The 27,206-nt window shown below is 45.9% G+C and overlaps 1 protein-coding gene across 1 annotated transcript; it reads right to left on the bottom strand.

The window, feature by feature from the left end:
• CHMP2B (charged multivesicular body protein 2B) lies at window positions 1–27,206 on the bottom strand. The gene is made up of 6 exons (XM_075335093.1): window positions 27,079–27,206; window positions 19,171–19,262; window positions 5,600–5,794; window positions 5,374–5,476; window positions 3,915–4,021; window positions 1–1,575 (listed from the first exon to the last, which is right to left on the bottom strand). The coding sequence occupies exons 1-6, from the start codon at window positions 27,110–27,112 to the stop codon at window positions 1,471–1,473; spliced, it is 636 nt and encodes a 211-aa protein (XP_075191208.1). The 5' UTR covers window positions 27,113–27,206; the 3' UTR covers window positions 1–1,470.

Here is a 27,206-nt window from a genome sequence, read left to right as displayed (position 1 = left end):
TTTGATGGTTATGAAAAGGCTTTAATTTACAAAGGCACAAAACCAGAAGCGGATGGGACATGAACATACAATAAAACCATGGATTCCAACTTCCCAAATTAAGAGCGAGGCATGGTTAAAAAGGCAAATCATTAAATATATAGAAAGAAAAAGTCGCTTCTGATTATAACGAGTCGTGTGCACTACAGTATACAGCCCGTACTGTACGCAAGTGAAATACGGCATTTATACGCTTCTATCGAGGTAATCTCCTCCACAAGCAGTGCTCCTACAGATCGCGGTAATGCACCGAGCACTCATAGCTCCACAGTGCGGAGTCGCGTGGACTCCGTATAAAATGGTACTGAACTTACAGGGGTTGTCCGGTGGAAATAAGTTATCACCTACCCAGTTATAACATGTTGATTGGTGAGGGCCCAGCCACTGGAACCCCCAGTGATGGGCAGAACAGTGGACTTTCAATACAAATGAAGCGGCAGTGCGCATGGTCAACCAATGCTATACTCATTCCCAGTGGAGCTGCTATGTTCGTTTTTTTCCGGCATCTTTTTTTCTTCATTTTTTTCCGGCAGCCCCATAGAGAATGCCGCTCAATTCAGAGCCCATCGATGAGTTATAAACTACCCTTGTGTCCCCCCATTTCCCAAGACAATTCCTTCAATGTGTTGTCTCACTGACGCCTGGTGCGCACAAGGGAGACTATCAAATATAAACATGTACAACATGAACATTTTTATCCACATACAATGTAATGAACAGAAATAATAACCTGTGACTATAAACCTCTCATCTATTCATTTGCAGGTTATAAACCTCTGGCTAAAGTTTAGAACAATCCCAATTTGTAACCAAATGCCTCCAGTCAGGCAAGACGGGCACTCACACCCCTCACAGTCAGTTATGGGTCAGTACAGGGAAATTCTGGACAATCAGGTGCCAGATAACTGGTATCTAGTGTATTACTGGAGCTTTCTGTACGGCCAGTCTTGTGTATGGTATATAGATGGAGATCGTATGTCATATTACAGGAATAAGAGCATATGTAATAGAAAACCCCGATGTGACCAGCGGCTTGTAGGCATGCAGGTCAGGAATCCGCTGCCATGCACATGGCGGGAAGATTGTAAGTGCTAAACTGATGGGGGAAACTTCAGATGAGGATTTGCTGATTGAAATATGATGGAAGTGAATAGATCTATTATAATAAAAGTCGGAGCGTCTTTACAAAAATTGTACACTGCAGCTTCTGGATGTCAGCGTCTCCTGACACAGAGGGGGGGATCTGTACAGAATGAAAGGGTTAATGTCTATATACAGGTACTAGTATTGTACAAGGTCATTTAGCGTCTGTTAGCAAATGAAAGACACCTTTGTTCTTCAGTTCTCAAAAATAAATCCCTGTTCAGACTGATCCATTAGTAATAAGATACAAGTCCACACGTAGCGGGGAAACTTCCGATGATCGGGCGGTTAATCTACGCCCAGAGCCTTCAGCTGGCGCTCGATCTCTTCATCTGAGATTTTGGTGGAGGATGCGGAGGGAAGGCCTTTAGCGGCGGATGGGGCTTTTGCCATCTAAAAGTGATAATAAGGAGAAGGTTAGAGGATAAGAAAGGTAAAGTAGGACTAACCAGATGCAGAATATCTCCATAATACTCATGTACACAGCATAAGGCTATGTGCACATGAAATTTTTTCCTTGCTGCTTTTAATCAATACTGCAAGGAAAAATGCATGTAAAGTCTATGAGAATCCTGACTTGCTGTGCACATTGCTTGTTTTATCCTTGCAGAAAAAAAGAAGCAGCATGTCAATTGTTTCTGCGTTTTTTCCTGTGGATCTAATCCACTGCAGCTCAAGCTCGATCACAATCACTACAGTGGATTATAGGTCAGTGCTGCAATTCTCTGACACTTTGCCTCACACTGCATGCATCAGGCATGGTGTGTGAGGCTCTCCATAGCTCAGTAACCTGGGGTAATCATAGTAAAGACACAGGGTTGGCATGGCAGCGATCGGATCCCTGTGATCACAATATAGGGGCCCGATCGCCGGGGGGGAGGGGGGGGAAGAGATTCTTCACTCTGCCACCTGAATGCTGCAAATCGCATTGATCACAGCATTCAGGGTGTTAAACTTCTGGGAGCAGGGATGGGGTGAGCGGGGGGCAACCGCTCCAAGCAGAGAGAGACGGCTCCTGGCTGTAACATCAGCTGGAGACCCAACAGTTATCACGGGGCACTGCGCCTGAACCCCCACGATCGTCATAGCTAAGAAATAAATTAAAAAAAAAAAACACAGGAAAAAACTCGCATATGCAATTATAAGAAAAATGCAGGGTTTTTTCCTGTTGTGTTATTCCTGCCAAAACACGCTTTGTGTGCTTATTTTCTGTATATAATAAAAAAATTAAAAAAAAAAAAAAAAATATAAGAAAACAATGCGTGCACATAGCCTAAATGTGCAGATGGGAGGGATACAGGAGTCCTTCATTGCGCTCCTCCCATATGTATTAGTGGTCGAGGATTCATTGACTATAGGACCACAGACCTAATTTTTTTTTTTTCCTCATTATAGCATTACCAAATCAGAACGGGATATATGAAAACTGTTATAAAGAAAAGGTGGAGCAGAATTCCAAAGCCACCACCTAGATTACAGCTTTTATACTGACAGAAAATAAAAACCAACACTGGCTGGACACGATCAGTCTGTAGGGACACACCCACATTGGTATAGAAGAATGGTTGTCATCACATTATTCATATATTTCCATGAAGAGTAACAGAGGAATGGCACAATGCAGTGTTTATAGAATAATTTCCTTAGTATGTCCTTTCTTTGCGAATATAAATATTTACTGAAGGAAAATAATTATATAAAAGGAGCAATCCCATTGGTGCTTATACCCCAAAGACTCTAGAAATAACTGATGGAAAATTCATAAGTTGCGTTTTTAACTTTTCTCCATAGAGTATATGCTGCAAAACTCACTTGTGTAAAGGCCGCTTTACACGTAGCAACATTGTCGCTAGCGATCGCACCCGCCCCCGTCGTTTTGTGCGTCACGGGCAAATTGCTGCCCGTGGCGAACAATATCGCTAGGACGCATCAAACGGACTTACCTTCCTAACGACGTCGCTGTGGGCGGCGAAAAACCTCTTTAAGGGGGCGGTTCATGCGGCGTCACAGCTATGTCAATCAGCGGGCTACCAACAGAAGTGGAGGGGCGGAGAGTAGACGCATTCACGTCACTCCCACCTTGTTGCCGGAGGACGCAGGTACGGTGTTGTTCGTTGTTCCCGGGGTGTCACACATAGCGATGTGTGCTGCCTCAGGAATGACGAACAACCAGCGTCCAACACGAGCAACAATATTTTGAAAATGAATGACGTGTCAACGATCAACGATTAGGTGAGTATTTCTGATCGTCTGATCATTAGCGGTCGCTCAAAGGTGTCACACGCAACGACGTCGCTAACGAGGCCGGATGTGCATCATGAATTCCGTGACCCCAACGATATCTCATTAGCGATGTTGTTGCGTGTAAAGCGGCCTTTAGGCTGGAATGACTCGCGCGAGTCTTGCATCAGCATCACCAGGAGCGGGTCGGTTGCATATTTCTATGTAGTTGAGGCGGTCCTCTCCAGAGAATGTGTGGCCGTGCCCGGTGATGCCAATGCGAGACTCACGCGAGTCAGTTACAAGTGTGACTCTGGCCTTAGATACAGATTTCAGTTAGAATTTATTGCAGATTTCACGCTTTAATTTAAAAAAAAAAATAATAATCGGTGTTGAAATCCGCACAGAGGAATAAAAAGTTGCAGATTATAGAATCCGCGCCTCGTCAGTCTTTGCGCAGGAATACTTAGCAACGTGTACCTTGTTTGTTTGTAGTTGCACTTGGTACATACCTTTCCTGAGATTTCAATTCCAATCTCATCCAACACCTGGTTCACAATGTCCTGGCTTTCCTCCTCGTCATCAGAGGCATCAAAGATGTCATCCAGAGTGTCGTTTACTGCAAGGGTAAGAGGAACATGTCAAAGTGTGGTATGTGGCCTCTTTCCAGAGTATTTTAAAATTAGATTTTCATCCTAAATAATTCTTTAAATTTTTAGTTTTAGCAAAGTAGATTTCCCATAGGAATGAATTGGTGGAGTTTCTATGTTTTTCTTTAGGAGGATTTTGGAGCAGATCTTCTCAACAAAACATAAAATCCTGCCCAAAAAGTTATCGGCGTTCTGCTGTAGGCAGCAGGTCCTGCAGTGTTCTGGTGTTGCATAGGGCTTTGGATGGGATGAGAAGTGACTGATCACTCCGCCACCCCTTAGTGCTGGGATTTGTGATAAATACCGTATTTTTCGGACTATAAGACGCACCCTGGTTTTAGAGGAGGAAAGTAAAATTTTAAGCAAAAAATGTGGTCATGACACACTGTTCTGGGGCGAGGATCTGCTGCTTACACTGTTATGGGGGTAATGTCCTAAAATTCTCTACTAAGGTACCCCATCCTGGTAATGATCCTTCTGCCTTGTATATGATCCCTATCCTTGTATATATGTACCCCATCCTGGTATATGCCCTTATCCTGCAATATACTGGCATCCTGCTATATACCCCCATCCTGCTATATATTGCCATCCTGGAATATGCCCTCATCCTGCTATATACCCCCATCCATTCTGCTATATGGCATGTATCCTGTATCACACAAAAAAAAAAAAAAAAAAAAACGTTTATACTCGCCTTTCCTTACTCCGTGTGGCAGCAGCGCCGCTGATCTGTGTGGAGCAGTCACCTTTGTCTGCAGCATCGCTCGTTTTCCTGTCTGCCTGTCAGCTGACCTGCGTTAAGACTAGCGGCGCGCACAGGGATGACGTCATCGCTGTGCTCACCGCTCTCTACACAGATCAGCTTGCCGGCAGACAGGAGGAGATCGCGATGCTGCAGGGAAGTGACCGGTGAGTATACCATACTTATTCATTGCACCCCGCGCTGATGATGATATGCGGGGGGCAGTGAATACAGCCGCACATGATCACTCCAGGCTGTAGTTGCCAGGGGTGATCATGCGGGCCAGTTGTTAATTATGCACGCACCCCCCGCCCATCATCCCGCCCACCTGTCAGCGTCGGCTTCAGCGCTGTGGGATGATTGGCATGCATATGTAATGAGCGGGCCCACGTGGTCACGGTAGGTGCTGTTACAGCCTGCTCGTGCCCCTGATGACCCGCTCCACCCTCATTCCCCGCAGACACATTGAGACTACATTTGGGGGGGGAGGGTGCGTCTTATAGTCCGAAAAATACGGTACTTGGTTCTAGTCTTCTATTGGAAACCTGTTTATTTATTAAGGAGCTGGACTCTTACTCATTTCTTCCGTCATTTCCATCTTCATATTTTCTTTCTGGAAATTTTGCATCGTCTGCAGAGTTTTCTGTGGATCCATTTTCTTGTTCACGGCTTGCATAGTCTAAAATAAAATACAAAATAAACAAACGGTGTTGAAGTCGGTCGTCCTGTGGGGTTAAAACATGACCCAGTGGCGTTTCTTACAAGGCTGTTACATGCCCCCCCCCCTGTATTCAGCCCTTACCTTTGCTGTAGTGGACATTGCCCCGGCCATCTTCATCTGGGAGCTCATGACTTTGGTCTGCGTTGACATGGAGGTGACTTTGGAGCTAACGGCATAAGTTCTTGTCTTCTGCTTGCGGAGCTGGACCAGTTGCTTTGCTAGAACTCGGCAGGCTTCTTTATTACCCGTCTTGGCCATCTTCTTGATTTCCATTTCCTGGAGAAGGGGGGGGTTTGGGAAAGGAAGAAGGAATAATGCTCACAAGTAATATCCATCAATGGCAGAACTATCAAGAACTTTAAACCTTGTAGCTAGATATAATTAAACTGGTAGAGTTAACCCCTTATCAACCAGGTGTGTTTATTTTCATCACAGATCGTGGCGGAATGTAGAGAGGAGCCTGCTCCACACATGGCAAAAAGTGGCGGTGTTAAAAAGCCGGCATCTGTCTCAAACAGCTCAGAGCTAAGCTCCTATCACTTAAAGGGAATATGCCAGCAGGTTTTTGCCTCCAAATCTGAGAGCAGTATAAGGTAGGGGCAGAGATCCTGATTCCAGCGATGTGTCACTTACTTGGCTGCTTAGTGTAGTTTTGATAAAATTACAGTTTAAATCAGCAGTAGATAATCATTACAGGACTACTTGGCTGGTGCCAGGTAGTCCAGCATATTCATGAGCTTTGTATAACTGCTAGATCTGCAGCAGAGAAAACACAAATGACAGCAAAAAGCTCAGTAAGCGACATCACTGGAATCAGGGTCTCTGTATTGTGATGCTCTCAGATGAGGGAGTAAAAACCTGGGTGACATTTCCTTTAACCACTAAGATGCCACTGTCAATCAGTGGCAGTGGCATTTAAACAACGTGTTCACGGCTAGTTAATGGGTTAAACAGACACCCAAAGGTCTGCTGAAAACCCCTGTTACTGCCAACTTTACCCTACTATGAGGCTCAGCCACAGGCTGTATGTCAGGGGAAAACTACAATCACACAATTTACTGCAATAGTGTAGTATTGAAAATGAGGACTAACTAAATGGAGTGTGATGACCCCAAAATGAGAGAATAACGAGACCTATTTAATTAAAAATTATACTTTATTAGAGATGATAATAATAATAATAATAATAATAATAATAATAATAATAATAATAATAATAAAGAGGAAAGAGTAAATTTGCTAAATAAAAAAAAAAAAAGGAGTACTAAGTAATGAGGTAGCAAAAAAGTAGAAAAAGATGGCTGTCAATCAAAATCATTAAAGAATGTATGCCTGGAACACCAATGGTGTGAACAAGGTGCAAAACTCAAAAACATAACTATACAATAAAGGTATAGAGTTGCACACCAGTCACAATGTATATGGGAATGATGAAAAGCAGAACTGCTATGGGAATACTAGACTGAAAAATACAATAAACTATCTGAAAAATTGAAAAAAAACCTTGAAAATGCAATATGCATAACTGCTATGGATAATAGCAATATAAGAGATGTTTAGCCATTGTATTGATCAATGCAAAAGAGCCCTAAAACCAACGCCAAGGTAATCTCTATTTTTGGGGTCCCTAACTTTTGCATTGATCAATACAATGGCTAAACATCTTACATTCCTATTATTCATAGCAGTTATGCATATTCCATTTTCAAGTTTTTTTTTCAATTTTTCAGATAGTCCATTGTATTTTTCAGTCTAGTATTCCCATAGCAGTTCTGCTTTGCATTATTCCCCTATACATTGTGACTAGTGTGCAACGCTTTATCCTATTGTATTGTCAATCAAAATCTACAGAAAGTATTCAGTTAAATGATCTCACAATAGTAAGGTGGTCTAACCACTAGATGGAGCCCAAACATAATAAGGCACAAATTACATCTTAAAAAAGAAAGGCAGGAACCAGGAATAAGGAGATAAAAAAAATAAAAAAAAAATAGCAAATTATGAAATATCAATGTTATAAATAGTGTATTAGTGACAATAATGAAAGCCGTGTAACAGCCCCCACAAAACGGGTGTCAGGGCTTGACACACACAGGGACACAGAGCGTACTGGTAAGCACCTGTCACTTTGCATGAGGATGATGCTGGTTCCATTATTTTCAGACTATTTGTAACATCAATATTTCACAAGAACCTGAGTTTTTTTTTTTGTTTTTTTTTTTTTACCTCCTTTTCAGTTACTGCCCCTTCTTTGTAATATGTAATTTGGGCCTCATTATAGTTGGGCGCCATCTAGTGTTTATACCACATTACTATTGTGAGATGATTTCTGCGCCCTCTGCATTGTCATATTTTGTGTCCTCAACATTCACCTACTACTACTATTTTTTTATGGATATAAAATGTATTTTTTTTTTCTATTTTTTCTATCGAATTTTAAATAAATACTATTCTTCACTGATTTTGGGGTCATTACACTATTTCTTTCACCGATCTTGGGACTATGGTCCGTGGAAAGGAAAAAAACACTACTGCTCAGCATGCAAAAGAAAAATCAGCCCTCAGCCAGGACCATGGACAGAAAAGTAAGGTTACAAGTCTCAAAAAAAAAAACAAAACAAAAAACAATTTTAATGTATTTATTTATTATCAGAGCAGCGTGTGTAGATATTGAAGAATTATACATAAACCTTTCTGATTTATTTTTAAAAGAACATACATATTTTAAATGAAAAAGCAGTCATATTGATGGCATTTTACAGTACAATGAATATCTTATACAAAATCCAGGAGAAGAAAAAAGAAAAAAAAAAAAAAAAAAGGCAAATTGGACATAATTTCATGCAAAACCCCAAAACTGGGCTAGACAAGATTGTTAGCACCTTTCCAAAATTGTGAGATAACAACTCTGTTTCCAGGATGTGATGCGCGTTCAAACTCACCTTTGGCAAGTAACATGTGTGGGCAATATGAAAATCACAACTGAAACCAGATGAAAAGAAGGGAATTTTGTTTACTTACCGTAAATTCCTTTTCTTCTAGCTCTAATTGGGAGACCCAGACAATTGGGTGTATAGCTACTGCCTCCGGAGGCCACACAAAGTATTACACTTAAAAGTGTAAGGCCCCTCCCCTACTGCCTATACACCCCCCGTGGGATCACGGGCTCCTCAGTTTTAGTGCAAAAGCAAGAAGGAGGAAAGCCAATAAACTGGTTTAAGCAAATTCAATCCGAAGGAATATCGGAGAACTGAAACCATTCAACATGAACAACATGTGTATACAAAAAAACAGGGGCGGGTGCTGGGTCTCCCAATTAGAGCTAGAAGAAAAGGAATTTACGGTAAGTAAACAAAATTCCCTTCTTCTTTGTCGCTCTATTGGGAGACCCAGACAATTGGGATGTCCAAAAGCAATCCCTGGGTGGGTAAAATAATACCTCGTGATAGGGCCATAAAAACGGCCCTTTTTTACAGGTGGGCAATTGCCGCCTGAAGGACTTGTCTACCTAGGCTGGCGTCCGCCGAAGCATAGGTATGCACCTGATAATGCTTGGAAAAAGTGTGCAGACTCGACCAAGTAGCCGCCTGGCACACTTGCTGAGCCGTAGCCTGGTGCCGTAATGCCCAGGACGCACCCACAGCTCTGGTAGAATGGGCCTTCAGCCCTGAGGGAACCGGAAGCCCCGCAGAACGGTAGGCTTCAAGAATTGGTTCCTTGATCCACCGAGCCAGGGTGGATTTGGAAGCTTGCGATCCTTTACGCTGGCCGGCGACAAGGACAAAAGAGTGCATCCGAACGGCGCAGAGGAGCCGTGCGGGAAATGTAGATTCTGAGTGCTCTCACCAGATCCAACAAATGCAAATCCTTTTCACATTGATGAACTGGACGAGGACACAAAGAAGGTAAGGAGATATCCTGATTGAGATGAAAGGGGGATACCACCTTAGGAAGAAACTCCGGAATCGGGCGTAGAACCACCTTGTCCTGGTGAAACACCAGGAAGGGGGATTTGCATGACAGTGCTGCTAGCTCGGACACTCTCCGAAGAGATGTGACCGCTACTAGAAAGGCCACTTTCTGCGAAAGGCGAGACAGGGAAACATCCCTCAAAGGCTCGAAAGGCGGCTTCTGGAGAGCAATTAGAACCCTGTTCAGATCCCAGGGCTCTAACGGCCGCTTGTAAGGAGGGACGATATGACAAACCCCTTGCAGGAACGTGCGTACCTGAGGGAGTCGTGCTAGGCGCTTCTGAAAAAATACAGATAGCGCAGAGACTTGTCCCTTAAGGGAGCCGAGCGACAGACCTTTTTCCAACCCGGATTGCAGGAAGGAAAGAAAAGTAGGCAAGGCAAATGGCCAGGGAGAAACTTCCTGAGCAGAGCACCAAGCTAAGAATATCTTCCACGTCCTGTGGTAGATCTTAGCAGAGGTTAGTTTCCTAGCCTGTCTCATGGTGGCAATGACCTCTTGAGATAATCCTGTAGACGCTAGGATCCAGGACTCAATGGCCACACAGTCAGGCTCAGGGCCGCAGAATTCTGATGGAAAAACGGCCCTTGAGACAGCAAGTCTGGTCGGTCTGGTATTGCCCACGGTTGTCCTACCGTGAGATGCCACAGATCCGGGTACCACGACCTCCTTGGCCAGTCTGGAGCGACGAGGATGGCGCGGCGGCAGTCGAACCTGATCTTGCGTAGCACTCTGGGCAACAGCGCCAGAGGTGGGAACACATAAGGCAGCCGGAACTGCGACCAATCTTGGACTAAGGCGTTCGCCGCTAGAGCTCTGAGATCGTGAGACCGTGCCATGAAGGCCGGGACCTTGTTGTTGTGCCGGGACGCCATTAGGTCGACGTCCGGCCTCCCCCAGCGGCGACAGATTTCCAGAAACACGTCCGGGTGAAGAGACCATTCTCCTGCGTCCATCCCCTGGCGACTGAGGAAGTCTGCTTCCCAGTTTTCTACGCCCGGGATGTGAACTGCGGATATGGTGGATGCCGTGTCTTCCACCCACGTCAGAATCCGCCGGACTTCCTGGAAGGCTTGCCGACTGCGTGTCCCTCCTTGGTGGTTGATGTATGCCACCGCTGTGGAGTTGTCCGACTGAATTCGGATCTGCTTGCCTTCTAGCCACTGCTGGAAGGCTCGTAGGGCAAGATACACTGCTCTGATTTCCAGAACATTGATCTGAAGGGTGGACTCTTGCTGAGTCCACGTACCTTGAGCCCGGTGGTGGAGAAAAACTGCTCCCCACCCTGATAGACTCGCGTCCGTTGTGACCACCGCCCAGGATGGGGGTAGGAAGGACTTTCCTATGGACAGTGAGGAGAGAAGAAGCCACCACTGAAGAGAATCCTTGGCCGCCTGAGAAAGGGAGATGTTCCTGTCTAGGGACGTCGACTTCCCGTCCCATTGGCGGAGAATGTCCCATTGTAGTGGACGCAGATGAAACTGCGCAAAAGGGACTGCCTCCATTGCTGCTACCATCTTCCCTAAGAAGTGCATGAGGCGTCTCAAGGGGTGCGACTGGCCCTGAAGGAGAGATTGCACCCCTGTCTGTAGTGAACGCTGTTTGTCCAGCGGAAGCATCACTATCGCTGATTGAGTATGACACTCCATGCCAAGGTATGTTATCGATTGGGTTGGGGTCAGATTTGACTTTGAAAAGTTGATGATCCACCCGAAACTCTGGAGAGTCTCCAGCGCAACGTTCAGACTGTGTTGGCAAGCCTCTTGAGAGGGTGCCTTGACAAGTAGATCGTCCAAGTAAGGGATCACAGAGTGACCCTGAGAGTGCAGGACTGCTACTACTGCTGCCATGACCTTGGTGAAGACCCTTGGGGCTGTCGCCAGACCGAAAGGCAGGGCTACGAACTGAAGGTGTTCGTCTCCTATAACGAAGCGTAGAAAACGCTGGTGCTCTGGAGCAATCGGCACGTGGAGATAAGCATCCTTGATGTCTATTGATGCTAGGAAATCTCCTTGAGACATTGAGGCGATGACGGAGCGGAGGGATTCCATCCGGAACCGCCTGGTTTTCACGTGCTTGTTGAGCAGTTTTAGGTCCAGAACAGGACGGAAAGACCCGTCCTTTTTTGGCACCACAAACAAATTGGAGTAAAAACCGTGACCTTGCTCCTGAAGAGGAACAGGGATCACCACTCCTTCTGCCTTTAAAGAGCACACCGCCTGCAGAAGAGCCTCGGCTCGGCCGGGAGGCGGAGAAGTTCTGAAGAATCGGGTTGGAGGACGAGAACTGAACTCTATCCTGTACCCGTGAGACAGAATGTCTCTCACCCAACGGTCTTTGACATGTGGCAGCCAAATGTCGCCAAAGCGGGAGAGCCTGCCACCGACCGAGGATGCGGAGAGAGGAGGCCGAGAGTCATGAGGAAGCCGCCTTGGTAGCGGTTCCTCCGGCTGCTTTCTTTGGGCGTGACTGAGCCCGCCAAGAATCTGAGCTCCTCTGATCCTTTTGAGTCCTTTTGGACGAGGAGAATTGGGACCTGCCCGAGCCTCGAAAGGACCGAAACCTGGACTGTCCCCTCCTCTGTTGGGGTTTATTTGGTCTGGGCTGAGGTAAGGAAGAATCCTTACCCTTGGACTGTTTAATGATTTCATCCAATCTCTCACCAAACAGTCTGTCACCAGAAAATGGTAAACTGGTTAAGCACTTCTTGGAAGCAGAATCTGCCTTCCATTCCCTTAACCACAAGGCCCTACGTAAAACTACGGAGTTGGCGGACGCCACTGCCGTACGGCTCGTAGAGTCCAGAACAGCATTAATAGCGTAAGACGCAAATGCAGACATTTGAGAAGTTAAGGACGCTACTTGCGGAACAGATGTACGTGTGACAGTGTCAATCTGTGCCAGACCAGCTGAAATAGCTTGGAGTGCCCATACAGCTGCGAATGCTGGAGCAAACGACGCGCCGATAGCTTCATAGATGGATTTCAACCAGAGTTCCATCTGTCTGTCAGTGGCATCTTTAAGTGAAGCCCCATCTTCCACTGCAACTATGGATCTAGCCGCAAGCCTGGAGATTGGGGGATCCACCTTTGGACACTGGGTCCAGCTCTTGACCACGTCCGGGGGAAAGGGATAACGTGTATCCTTAAGACGTTTGGAGAAACGCTTATCTGGATAAGCGTGGTGTTTCTGGACTGACTCTCTAAAGTCAGAGTGGTCCAGAAAAGTACTCAATTTACGCTTGGGATACCTGAAATGGAATTTCTCCTGCTGTGAAGCTGACTCCTCCACTGGAGGAGCTGGGGAAGAAATATCCAACATTTTATTAATGGACGCTATGAGATCATTCACTATTGCGTCCCCATCAGGTGTATCCAGATTGAGAGCGGTCTCAGGATCAGAATCCTGATCAGCTACCTCTGCCTCATCATACAGAGAGTCCTCCTGCTGGGACCCTGACCAGTGTGATGAAGTCGAGGGTCGCTCATAGCGAGCTCGCTTAGGCTGTCTGGGACTGTCGTCCGTGTCAGAGCCATCACACCGGGATGTATGGGACCCCCCCGGAGCACGGATTTGTTCCAAATGGGGGGGGCCAGGGAGCATTGAATCAACAGTGCCCATGGTCTGAGTTACCGGTCTGGACTGCAAAGTCTCAAGGATTTTAGTCATAGTCACCGACAGTTTATCAGCAAAAACTGCAAACTCCGTCCCTGTCACCTGGACAGTGTTCACAGGCGGTTCTCCTTGGGCCCCTTCTAGCAGAGACCCCGGCTGAGCGAGTGCTACAGGGGCCGAACATTGCACACAATGGGGGTCAGTGGCACCTGCCGGTAGAACAGCCCCACATGCGGTACAGGTAGCATAGAAAGCCTGTGTCTTGGCCCCCTTGCTTTTTGCGGACGACATGCTGTTGTCTAGCAATCTAGGAGGGTATATAGCCAAGAATAGCGACCGTACAGTGCACTGTATAGCATACAAGCATAAAGTACAAATGAACACTTCGGCACTAGTGGGGTCAGCACCCGAGGTGCCGCTTACCGCCCGCTGCCAGCGGGTGTGTGGTCGCCAGAATCCCGTGTCTGGGTCTCCCAGAGCTTGTCTCCCCTCTCCAGTCAGACTGCAAACAGGAATGGCTGCCGGCGTCCTGTGAAGAGGGGCGGGCCGTGGGCGTGCCCCAGACAAAGTGCGGGAAACTGGCGTCCCACTGTGCCCAGTGAGGGGGGTTGGAGTATGCTAAGCAGACTCCAGCCCTCGGCGCTGATGTTCTGACCAGCGTCTCGCCCTTCCCCTGACTGGCAGGCCTGGGGGCGGGAACGAAACGGAACTAGGCCGCAAAAGCCGGGGACTCGATTTATAAGCGCGGCCGTCATATATGCACGGTCAGCGCGGAAGTCCCCGGCGCACCACAAGTCCCAGCCGCGCCGCAGTGTAAAAAACCGCCAGCAGCGGCTGGCGCGGCAGTCCCTAATACATAAACTCACTCAGCAAAGCTGCAGTGAGTAAAGCACAAGCGTGTCGCGCTGCTGTCCCCGGCGCACTAACACACCCAGCAATGCTGCAGTGTGTGTGCGCGATTTGTACGGGGACACAGAGTACCTTAATGTAGCAGGGTCCTGTCCCTGACGATACTCAGCTCCATGTCCAGCAGATTCCCAGGGGCTGTGGACGGAGACCGATGGGATCCCACTTCACCCAGAGCCCTAAGGGGATGGGGAAGGAAAACAGCATGTGGGCTCCAGCCTCCGTACCCGCAATGGGTACCTCAACCTTAACAAACACCGCCAACAAACGTGGGGTGAGAAGGGAGCATGCTGGGGGCCCTAGTATGGGCCCTCTTTTCTTCCATCCGACAAAGTCAGCAGCTGCTGCTGACTAAACAGTGGAGCTATGCGTGGATGTTAGCCTCCTTCGCACAAAGCATGAAAACTGAGGAGCCCGTGATCCCACGGGGGGTGTATAGGCAGTAGGGGAGGGGCCTTACACTTTTAAGTGTAATACTTTGTGTGGCCTCCGGAGGCAGTAGCTATACACCCAATTGTCTGGGTCTCCCAATAGAGCGACAAAGAAAGTGGAGAAGTTGACTTCATCTTTGCATTGTGTGTCTGTGTGTGCCACACTAAACATGGGGAACAGAAAGAGGAGAAGAGAACTGCCTGAGGACTTGAGAACTAAAATGGTTGAAAAATAGCAACAATTTCAAGGTTACAAGTCCATCTCCAGAGATCCTGATGTTCCTTTGTCCATGATGCTCAACACATGAAGTTACTATCTCATAGCACTGTAGCTAATCTCCCTGGATGTGGACGGCAGAAAAAAAAAAAATAAATATCTAAATAAAAAACACTGATGAAAGGTTGCAATGCGGGATAGTCTGCATGGTGGGTAAGCAGCCCCAATCAAGCTCGAAAGAAATTCAAGCTGTCCTTCAGTGTCAAGGTGCATCAGTCTCAGCGCGAACTATCCATACACATTTAAATGAAATGAAACTATGGCAGGAGACCCAAGAGGACCCCACTGCTGACACAGACATAAAAAAGCTGGACTACTGTTTGCCAAAACGTTGGTGGGTAAGTATCTTGCAAACAGAGGACACCTACCGAATGCAGAATGAGGCGTAGAAATTAAAGAATACCGTACCTACAATCATATATGGGAATGGTTCAAAGATGTTTTGGGATTGTTTTGCAGCCTCTGGCACTGGGAGTCTTGACTGTGTGCAAGAAAGATCATGAAACCTGAAAATTACTAGAGGATTTTGGGTGGCTATGTAGTGTCCAGTGTCAGAAAGCTGGGTTTGTGTCGTTGGTCAATGGTCCTCCAGAAGGGCAATAACCCAAACATAATTCAAGAACTCCTAAAAATGGATGGAAACAAAGTGATGGCGAATTTTGAAGTGGCAGCAATGAATCCGGATCTAAATCCCATTGAACACCTCTACAGAGATCTTAAAATTGCTGTTGGGAGAAAAAAAAACCCCTTCAAATATGAGCGACCTGGGGCAGTTTGTAAAAGAAGAGAGTCCAAAATTCCAGGTGAGAGGAGGAAGAAGCTTGTTGGTGACCAATAGGAAGCGATTGATTCAATTATTTAGTCCAAAGGTGTGCACCCAAATATTAAGCTGAGGGTGCCAACATTTTTGACCAGCCCTTTTTGGCGGTTTTATGTGAAATTATGTCCAACTCCCCTTGTTTTCTCCTTTTTTTGGGTTGTTCCAATACACACAAAAGGAAAAAAAAAAAACAAAAAACAAAAAAAAAAAAAAAACAATGTAGAACAAAATGTGTAACTGCAATAATTTTCTTTGTTCCAGAAAATGAAGTATTTCTCAATTTCTCAAAGGGTGCCAACACTTGCTGAGAGGCACTCAAAAAAACCCAAAAACAAAGTTAAGTTATAATTAACTCTCCAGTCAGAGCGAGCTCACTGACTAAAGCGGGCTTTACACACTGCGATATCGTTAATGATTTATCGTCGGGGGTCACAGTGTTTGTGACGCACATCCGGTGTCATTAACGGGATCGCAGCGTGTGACACTTATGTGCGACCTAAAACGATCGCGAAAGCGGTCAAAATAGTTTGCCGCGGAGAGGTAGTCCTGAAACATAAAATCGTTTAGCGATGTTGTTCCTCGTTCCTGCGGCAGCACACATCGCTGTATGTGACACCGCAGGAGCGAGGAACATCACCTTACCTGCCTCCACCGCCAATGCGGAAGGAAGGAGGTGGGCGGGATTGTACGTCATGCTAATCTCCGCCCCTCCGCTTCTATTGGCCGCCTGCCGTGTGATCACATATCGCACGTACGACGGAGGTGGGTGCTACCGATGCTAGCGATGTCACAGTGTGTAAAGCCCGCTTAAGTGTTAAATAAACCAGGACAGGCAGGGAAGGGCTCGCACTTATCAGCCGAGGCCCAGCAAAAACATTCTACTCTTCTTTATAACCAGAATATTATACATAATGCATTTTAAACCTTATCAATGCCTCCAATCTGTACGACCACAGTTCTAGGATATATATATTTTTTTATATATATAAGATTTTTGTTTGTTTTTTTTATTTTCATTATACCATACAGAGTCTTTTTAGTCTATCATCATTTCTGGAGTAGATTCTCCTTTAAATAGGACATTGTATCAGGACCTCTTGATGAGGCTGAAGTATGGGACGATTGGTCCACGTGGTCACACGTAGTCCACGTGGACTACGGCTCACATTTATGAGCCGTAGTCAGGGCATTTTACCTATTCTGACCGGATGTGTTAGGTCTCATGCCTTTATGGATGAGCACTATCTTCCCAAGAAGCATGCTGGAGCCATCGTCTGTATCTGGGGAGTATCTCCTCCACACACGAGGAGAATCCGTCCTCTAATTTTGGCAATTGAATAGCTGTAGCACACAGATTATCCTAGCCTTATGAGCCTCGTACTAACTATATACCGTATTTTTTGCACTATAAGATGCACCGGACTATAAGACCCTTGTTTTAGAGGAGGAAAAAAATAGAAAAAAAATAAAATTAAAGTAAAATAATGTGGTCATGACACACTGTTATTTTACTGCTGACAGTGTTACTGAGGTAATAATATCCCCAAATTTTGTCCTCATAGCCTCCATTCTGGGTACCTTCCAGGTATATATGGCCCCCATTGTGGAATATGTATGTTCCCCATCATTATATGTGTGATCCTCCAATCTGGTGTGTGTGTGTGTATATACTTATAGTGTGTGTGTGTGTGTCTGTGTGTATATAGTGTGTGTGTATAGTTATATAGTGTGTATAGTTATATAGTGTATGTGTGTATATAGTTATATAGTGTGTGTGTGTATATATATATATATATATATATATAGTGTTAGTGTGTGTGTGTGTGTGTGTGTGTGTGTGTGTGTGTGTGTGTGTGTATGTATATATATATTCCAACCCCATCCAGGTGTACAGTAATGCCTATACTATATTATTAATTGCCTTACTTTTACAGATGTGCTGCTCACCATGTTTCAGTTTGGTCCTGGCATTACAAACAAAGTCTGCCATATCTCAAGGACCTGCAGTGATGTAAGAGGCGGGCACTGTGCTGTTCTGGCCACCCCTCTCCATTACATCACTGTAGGTCCTTCTCAGCTACGGGAGACTGTTTCTAGTGCAGAGGCAGCAGGAGCAAAGTGAAAGTAATTTGAGCCCTCAGCACAGAGCCTGCGGCTGTGCTGTGATGTATGCCGTGCTCTGGCCCCGGACGCTGCAGTGATGTGCAGTTCTTCCGGGCCAGACATGAGTGCAGCGGCCCCCTGCTCCTGCCTCCTACACAGCGGACACAGTCTCCCCAGCCGCTGCAGGAAGCCGGGGGCTGGAGAACCCACGTGTGACCACTGTTTACATTAAACAAGTATTCATTAGCTGCTCCTCACACCCGCTGACTGCAGAGAGAGGTGGGCGGGGAGCAGCTAATGAATATTCACTGACTTTAAGCAGCGGGCACACGTGGTTTCTCCAGCCGCCGGCATCCTGCAGCAGCGACCCTCCCTGCCTCCTGTGATCCCACTCCACAGCCGCTTCCTCCCCACAGCTCCCTACCCCGCAGCTTCAGACCATAAGACGCACCCCACACTTTCCTCCCAAATTTGGAGGAAAAAAAGTGCGTCTTATGGTTCGAAAAATACGGTAAACCCTAATTGCATGGGACTGCCAAACATTTCCCTAGCAGATGACGTTGGGAGATAGAAGGACCATTCATGCCCGATTCCTTTTGCCTCCCTGGAGATAAGCAGCATCCAGATCATATGTATGCTCGGCCAAACCAAGCGTGCATGCATCTGAGGAGGTCGGAAGAGAAAGCTTGTTCAGCCGACAGCTATTTAAAGAGTATGGTCGCCCTTCGGAGCTGGAGATCCTTATTCTTCTCGTTAGAGGCAGTGGTTATATTTACCCGACACACCAACTATTCCTCACTTCTAGAATGACTTCTTTTCTTCTGATCTGGAGTAAGAATTGTGCATCCAGCTCAGTTTTTATAAGGATGCCTGCAGGATATTCCCCCACATCATCATCAAAGGGGTCTCAGCTCTACGACCCTTACCGATCCAAAGGATGCAGGGGGGGGGGTGGGGGTTGCAATAATTCAGCTCTATGTCCCCTTCAATTCTTCAAATGTTTCGCTGCACAGTGGCACCCGGCTGTGCAGGTGAACTGCAGCAGCGCCCTTCACAGCTGTGGGCCATTATGATGCTGGACAGGCAAAAACCGTGAAGAGGACGCAGCAGTTAATCGGCTCTGCCGCCACTTTGTTCTCTAAAGCAGTCAGATCCACACTGATGGAATATCCTGATATGTCACCACCTAATGGGATAGTAATACCCCCCTAATCATTAATATGCTCAATAGGGCAGTGAATCCCATTCAAAGCTGTGCCTGGCATCACGCCTGTCCAATAACAGGCAGAACTATGAACACAGCTCTGGAGAAACACTTTAGTATAAGTAAAGAATGTATAAACGTTATTCAGTGTTGCAGATAGATTACTGACCATCTATATTAAGACGACGATATATGGATGTTTGGCCCCCTCTCAGACATAGCCCTATCAGCCGTGCTTTATTATCAGCCCCTCTCTAATTCTCACTTATAGGGGCTGACCTGCGTCCTCACAAGAGCGGCTCCACGAGCCTGCAGCCCACTCACCAGCTGTTTCTCCTGCTTCTCCAGGGCTGCCCGGTCTCTGGTTATAGCCCTCTGAGTGCCTCTAAGCTCCTTATTCTGCTCCTTTATTATGTCTGCAAGAGAGAGAGAAGACAGTGAATAAATAAAAGGGTCCATAGAAACGTCTGGTGACTCCCCGTGTGATCCCCTAATTCTTCTGCCGCGATGGCTGGAGACAATAAGACGTTATGGATGTTTGCATTAGACGTGCCGGGGTCAGATGGTGCGACGCCTGGTGAGAGTCGTAATAATCTGCCGCAGCTACAGGACGACGCGCCCCTATGAATATTTAATGGGGGAAGATTTAGGGACATGAAGTCTCAGCTCCAACAGCTTAAAAAACAGCCGCTGCCTTCTGGTCCTGAGAGCGCCGACGATGGGATGGGGGAAAGGAGAAGATAAACGGAGCTCCGGGGGCGCATTACAGCTAATTAGGGCGTTTACTGCCTTAAAGGGCCCGGGAAGCGGGAAATAATTACAGCCGGAAAGGGAAAAAGTTCTCTACAATCCTGCATTGCATTGTGAGTAATAAAGAATATTAGTAGACATCAAAGCAGCACAGCAGAGGAGGTACAAGGCAAAAAGTCAAACAACATAAAAAAGTTATCAAAAATCTATATCATACATATACACATATATATATGCACACACATAAAATAAAAAAATATAATTTTTTATATATATATTTTTTATTTTATGTGTGTGCATATATAGATTACACACACATATACATTATATATATATATATATATATATATATATATATATATATATTATATATACACACATACATACATACACACACACACACATACACACACATATACATACACATATTTTTTTTTTTTTATTTTATGTGTGTGCATATATACAGTTTTGTCTGAGTCCCAGTCAACAAAAAATAAAACTAACAAATGCCATAAACTTTCTGCTTCTCGATAAGTTTTCACACCCCATCACTCTACATAATACAAATTCCTGATGATCAAAACTGCAAGATTTTGGATTTTCCAGTGTCCATGAAGGGTTAATACCACTATTGAACAACATATACCCACAATACCAACAAGAAGAAAGCACGGGTGCATCCATCACACTGTACGATACAATAGCGACGTCTCCATATAAGATGCTTACAGTTTATCCATCACCCGAGGTCCAGTAAGTGACCTGCGCTGGTCTTAGAGTCCGCAGCCGTCCCCCCAGCACCACCTTGGTGGGTTATCCATGAGACTCCACTCTGCAGATTGTCATCTGGAATAGATCTTGCGTCTTGCCTCCGTATACCCACAGCCATGTTGTAATAGGGGGTCGGCGGTGCCCAGATCTAAGTGTGGGCGGTGTGGCAGTGCTGTGCCCACGTTATAAGCAAAACTGGCAGCCAATCCAGCAAAGTGGGAGGGCAGGACAGACAGCGACGTATACAGCGACACTGGGGGAGAACGTGAGAATACACTGGATTTTGTTTTTCTACTTAAGGGGCTTATTTAAAAGGAAGATATGTGCTATAGTGACTCAGCATGGCACAGGTGGGCACCTATCTGCGGACTGTATAGGATAGAAGTCATTCATGCGCATAAAAAGTTCTTTTACTAATTTTGTCTGTATATCAATGCAAAGTGCAATCTGTTATTTACTTTTTTTTTTTTTTTTATTTAAACCTAATAATCAACAGCAAAAGTAATAACTTATATTTGTCCCTGGCACCGGGGCCCCGAGCTTTCATGTTGAAGGACACCAGAGAAAAGCCATCTATGTGGTACCACAGAGACGCCGGCTATAATACTAATAATATGGAGATGGACACACAACCCCAGGATAATTCAGTGCCGCACCAGAAATACAGGCTGGACCGAGCAATTCTACTATTGTGTCATCACGGGGGAATTTATCACTAGTTTATATGTCACTACAGGTATCGGGATGATACAGAGAAATAACAGAAAAGGAATATACACATGTAAGACTTTCCAGAAGAAAAGAAGTGTGACTTAGGAACGCAGGAGCCCATTATCTGCCACTGAGCATGGATTGTAATGACTGTAATGTTAACGCTTGCCACTAGAGGGAGTAGCCATATAGTACATTGCATATACAGGATAGACTAGGATAGACAGACTAGGATAGATAGACTAGGATAGATAGATAGATAGATAGATAGACTAGGATGGATAGATAGATAGACTAGGATAGATAGATAGATAGACTAGGATAGATAGATAGATAGACTAGGATAGATAGATAGATAGACTAGGATAGATAGATAGATAGACTAGGATAGATAGATAGACTAGGATGGATAGATAGATAGACTAGGATAGATAGATAGACTAGGATAGATAGATAGACAGACTAGGATAGATAGATAGACAGACTAGGATGGATAGATAGATAGATAGACTAGGATAGATAGATAGACTAGGATAGATAGATAGACTAGGATAGATAGATAGACTAGGATAGATAGATAGACTAGGATAGATAGATAGACTAGGATAGATAGATAGACTAGGATAGATAGATAGACTAGGATAGATAGATAGACTAGGATAGATAGATAGACTAGGATAGATAGATAGACTTGGATAGATAGATAGACTAGGATAGATAGATAGACTAGGATAGATAGATAGACAGACTAGGATAGATAGATAGACTAGGATGGATAGATAGATAGATAGACTAGGATAGATAGATAGACTAGGATAGATAGATAGACTAGGATAGATAGATAGACTAGGATAGATAGATAGACTAGGATAGATAGATAGACTAGGATAGATAGATAGACTAGGATAGATAGATAGACTTGGATAGATAGATAGACTAGGATAGATAGATAGACTAGGATAGATAGATAGACTAGGATAGATAGATAGACTAGGATAGATAGACAGACTAGGATAGATAGATAGACTAGGATGGATAGATAGATAGATAGACTAGGATAGATAGATAGACTAGGATAGATAGATAGACTAGGATAGATAGATAGACTAGGATAGATAGATAGACTAGGATAGATAGATAGACTAGGATAGATAGATAGACTAGGATAGATAGATAGACTAGGATAGATAGATAGACTAGGATAGATAGATAGACTAGGATAGATAGATAGATAGACTAGGATAGATAGATAGATAGATAGACTAGGATAGATAGACATTCCATTCAAGCCAAAAACTGAGTTAATAATGGCTACACACTGTTCTCTGAAGGCAGCACAAAAATGAGTGAATGTATATTGTACATTGAACTATTCAATAGATTTCAACAGTTTGATTTTTCAACAATACAAATGAAATACAAAATACAATGTTATTACTTGGTAACTTATGTTACACAAAAAGTAACGTAAGGTATCAAGTAATAACATTGTATTTTGTATTTCATTTGTATTATTGAAAAAATCAAACTGTGTTGAAATCTATTGAGAATAGTTCAATGTACAATATACAGTCACTCATTTTTGTGCTGCCTTCAGAGAACAGTGTGTAGCCATTATTGACTGAGTTTTTGGCTTGTGAATGTAACGTAAGTTACCATAGAATGACCCATAGATAGATAAGATGGACAGGATAGATCTTCGGTATGAAGGTGATCACCACATGACAGGAGCCACTGTCTATTGCTATGGCTTCTGATATATGCACACACATATGTACATGGCTGACAACAGGGAGAAAAAAAAAAACTAGGAGTTGAGTGAAATCATGATGAGTTATTGCTAGTATATTATATTATTATTATTATTATTATTATTATTATTATTATTATTATTATTAAGAAACTAATCATTTGTTTCCAGAACACAAAGGGTAAACACACTCATGATGTACTGTATATACCACCTACTGTCTCCTCCCCAAAATCCTTTAGAATGTAAGGCCTCAAGGGCAGGGCCCTCTTCCCTCTGTACTAGTCTGTCTATTGTAACTTATATATGTATTCTGTATGTAACCCCCTTCTCATGTACAGCACCATGGAATTAATGGTGCTCTATAAATAAATAATAATAAATAATAATCAAATAAAAGGGGTTGTATACAAGCTTTGGGAAAAAGTAAACACATCATTCTCCTGGAAATGTTGTTTCTGCACTGATCTGTCACCTTTCTGATGATCAGTAAATAAGTGCAGAAGTCCAAAACCCCAGGGAGGTGTCCCCCCCGGGGGGCTTCCTTCTACACGTCCAGCGTTATTTGTATTGTTCACATCCAGGAGTTATGCTTATACTCAGCAGATTCATTGCAGAAATGCCTCTCTCATCCCTGTGAATGGGTCGTTTCTGCAGTTTTCACGAGCCCCATTCATACGGATAAGAATAAATCTGCTGCCTGTGAACTCGTCCTGGTAACGAACCACAAACCGCAAAGGACTGGAGGAAAAAGTGTCCGTCTCCATGACATGTGGGTATTCATCATGTATACTGCACAGCAGGAAGTGGACGTTCTGCAATGACTGTTCTAGTGCTGGATATCTGTGTCTTGGAGGCTTCATAGGGCGGCACGGTGGCTCAGTGGTTAGCACTGCAGTCTTGCAACATTGGGGTCCTGGGTTCGAATGTGACCAAGGACAACATCTGCAAGGAGTTTGTATGCTCTACCTGTATTTTCCTGGGTTTCCTCCCACACATCAAAGACATACAGATAAGGAATTTAGATTGTGAGCCCCAATGGGGACAGTGTTCCTGATGTATGTAATATGTTAGAGCTATATAAAAAATAAAAAGATTATTTATTCATGGAGGGATTACAAAATTTGATCATAAAAGACCCGGATCAGACATTTGTTCCTTTGCTTTCCAAGTACGGAGCGCATATTTCATTACAAATCGTTCTCATTCACAGATTTTGAAACTTTTACGTTGAGCTGCTTAATGCATTTTATTCCACTGATACTAAAAGAAAAGGGAAAAAAAACAAAAAAAAAAAACGAAAAAGAAAAAAAAAAAGAAAACAAAACCCAGAATGTTCCAATCATGTTCATTGTCATCCAATGTTCTAATTTGAATGAAATGCTTCATGCTCAGAACCGTCCCTGAGAGTGTAATGTATGTGCAGTTGTGTGTACATACGTGTATCACACATCACACGCTCACAGGTGTAATCCGCCCGGGTCACAGCGCTGCCGTCCTTATGCTCCCCCCGCTGTAATCTTGCAGTATGGAGTCCACATGTCTGCACATTGCTCTTCCCTCTGATCATTCTCGTCACTCATTTGCTTTGGGAAATTCTGACCCCAGCCCGAGTGAGTCATCTCCTGCGTCACCTTTTCGTCTCTGCCCCTTTTCGTCACCTGATGAGTTGGTGACATCAGCCCCGAGTCACACGCCACATCACGTGGGTAAATAATAGGTAGAAGAACTTCCGGAAAGAAGTATCTATGTATAGAAACACGCCGCAACAAAATCAGTCTGCTCCAAAATACAGCCAGCAAACAAAGGGTGCACACATTATTAGGGATGCCAGAGAGAACCGTTCCCCACATGACACATACAGATGTAGCAGAGCTGAAAATGACTCTGAGCTCTTCATTGCTATAGCATCTATACATTGTGATTATGTACAGCAGCCCCATGTAACACCACTGTACCTAGTCCCATGCAACGCCACTCTAAGTACCCACGCAGTCCCATATAACGCCACCCCAGCTAGCCCTGCAGTCCTATGCAATGCCATCCTAGCAGTCCCATCTAATGCAACCCCAGCAAACCCCACAGTCCCATCTAACGTGACCCCAGCTAGCCCCGCAGTCCCATATAATGCCACTGCAGCTTGCTTTGCAGTCCTATGTAACACCAGCAATGATAGCTCTGCAGTCCCATGTAACACTACTCTGCTACATCTGTAGGAAGCAACTCACAATGCTGGGGACGCTGCTCTATAATTCTACACGTCTACAGAAGCAGAATATGAGATGAAGACGACCCTGATTTATACATAATCCGGATACAAATCCTCCTGACACCAGACTGGAGCTCTCTGAACCGCACTGATGTGTCTGTGATAAGTATCGGGAGGAATCTGCATATTCAACCGTAAATAATGGGGTTAAAAGAAAACTTATTACACAGCAATCCTGCCTTTCCCTCCAATATCACTGACTGCTCCTCCACCAGAAAACCCTACAATGATTATGCAAAGCCCTCCTGTGACGTGAGAGCAGCAGACACTGCAGCACCGCCGGGGAGAGCAGCCAGACACAATGACAGAGGGTCACTGACAGGGAAAACAGACCTCCAGGTGGGGACAGAGGGTCCCTGACAGGGAGAACAGACCCGGGGGAAGGGGGGGGGAGGGGGGGGGGGGGGACGACACACAGAGAGAGCAGAGACGGGGGGGGGGGGGGGACAGAGCTGGGACAGGGGGTCACTGACAGTGAGAACAGAACAGGGGGGCCGGGAGAAGGGGGCACTAACAGGGAGACAAAACGGGGGCATGGAGTCGGGACAGAGGGTCCCTGCAGACCCGGGGACACACACACACACACACACACACACACACACAGAGCAGAGACGGGGAAGGGGGGGGGGGAACAGAGCCAGGACAAAAAGCAAAAAGTCACCAACAAGAACAGACCACCAGGGGGGACAGAGCTGGGACAGGGGGTCACTGACAGGGAGAAGAGACCTGGGAGGGGGGGGGGGGGATAGAGGGTCACTGACATGGAGAACAAAACGGGGGGATGGAGTCAGGACAGAGGGTCACTGACAGGAATAACAGACCGGAAGTGGGGGGGAACGAACCAGGAAAGAGGGTCACTGATGGGGAGAACAGACCGGGGGGGGACGGACAGAGAGAGCAGACCGGGGACACAGAGCAAGGACAGAGGGTCACCGACAGGCAGAACAGACCTCCAGGTGGGGACAGAGGGTCACTGACAGGGAGAACAGACCTCCAGGTGGGGACAGAGGGTCACTGACAGGGAGAAGAGACCGGGGGGGACAGAGGGTCACTGACAGGCAGAACAGACCTCCAGGTGGGGACAGAGGGTCACTGACAGGGAGAAGAGACCGGGGGGGGACAGAGGGTCACTGACAGGGAGAAGAGACCGGGGGAGACAGAGGGTCACTGACAGGCAGAACAGACCTCCAGGTGGGGACAGAGGGTCACTGACAGGGAGAAGAGACCGGGGGGGACAGAGGATCACTGACAGGCAGAACAGACCTCCAGGTGGGGACAGAGGGTCACTGACAGGGAGAACAGACCGGGGGGGACAGTGCAGGTGACGGGATCAGGGCTATGCCCGGCCATAAGGACAAAACAACGTGGCAGGAGGGCGAGGACAGATGTCTGATGGAGAACAACAACCAAACAATTGGCACTGTTCAGGTGACAGTGGGGGACGGGCAGCCCCCAGAGGTGTGTATACAGTGTGACTGGTGGGCACAGCCTGGCGCCGGCCTGTAGTCCTGGAGACTGTAATATATGAGTCACAAACCTAAACACGTCAGAAAATCAGCTGTGGGGACAAATCACTGACGTGTAGGCACGGGACCAGCGTGGGCACAGGTAGTCACAGAGCGGGCCACTGACCAGGCAGAACTGTCATAGGGCCACACAGCAAGGTGAAGGGCACGGAGCTGGAGACACACTGAAGGCGAGGAAGGGGCACACGGAGGAATTCTCCAGATAGAAGGGGGTGAGGGCAACAAGACGGTATCCCCCGGGTGTGAGGTGGGGGGGCACACAGCAGTATCCCCCCCGGGTGTGGAGTGCACACAGCAGTATCCCCCCCCGGGTGTGGAGTGCACACAGCAGTGTCCCCCCCGGGTGTGGAGTGCACACAGCAGTATCCCCCCCCGGGTGTGGAGTGCACACAGCAGTATCCCCCCCGGGTGTGGAGTGCACACAGCAGTGTCCCCCCCGGGCTGCGGTCACTCACCGTCCACCGTCTTCTTCTTGAACAGGGAGGCCATCTCTGCCGCTGGTTCCGCACTTCCTCGTTCTCTCTGCAACCAGGAACCGGTTACTCAGCTTCTCTCCCCTCAGTCTCACGTGATTTGCAAAGCC

Source organism: Anomaloglossus baeobatrachus, chromosome 2 (genome assembly GCF_048569485.1).
Source record: "Anomaloglossus baeobatrachus isolate aAnoBae1 chromosome 2, aAnoBae1.hap1, whole genome shotgun sequence".
Classification (NCBI taxonomy): domain Eukaryota; kingdom Metazoa; phylum Chordata; class Amphibia; order Anura; family Aromobatidae; genus Anomaloglossus; species Anomaloglossus baeobatrachus.
This window is presented reverse-complemented; position numbering and strand designations above follow the sequence as displayed.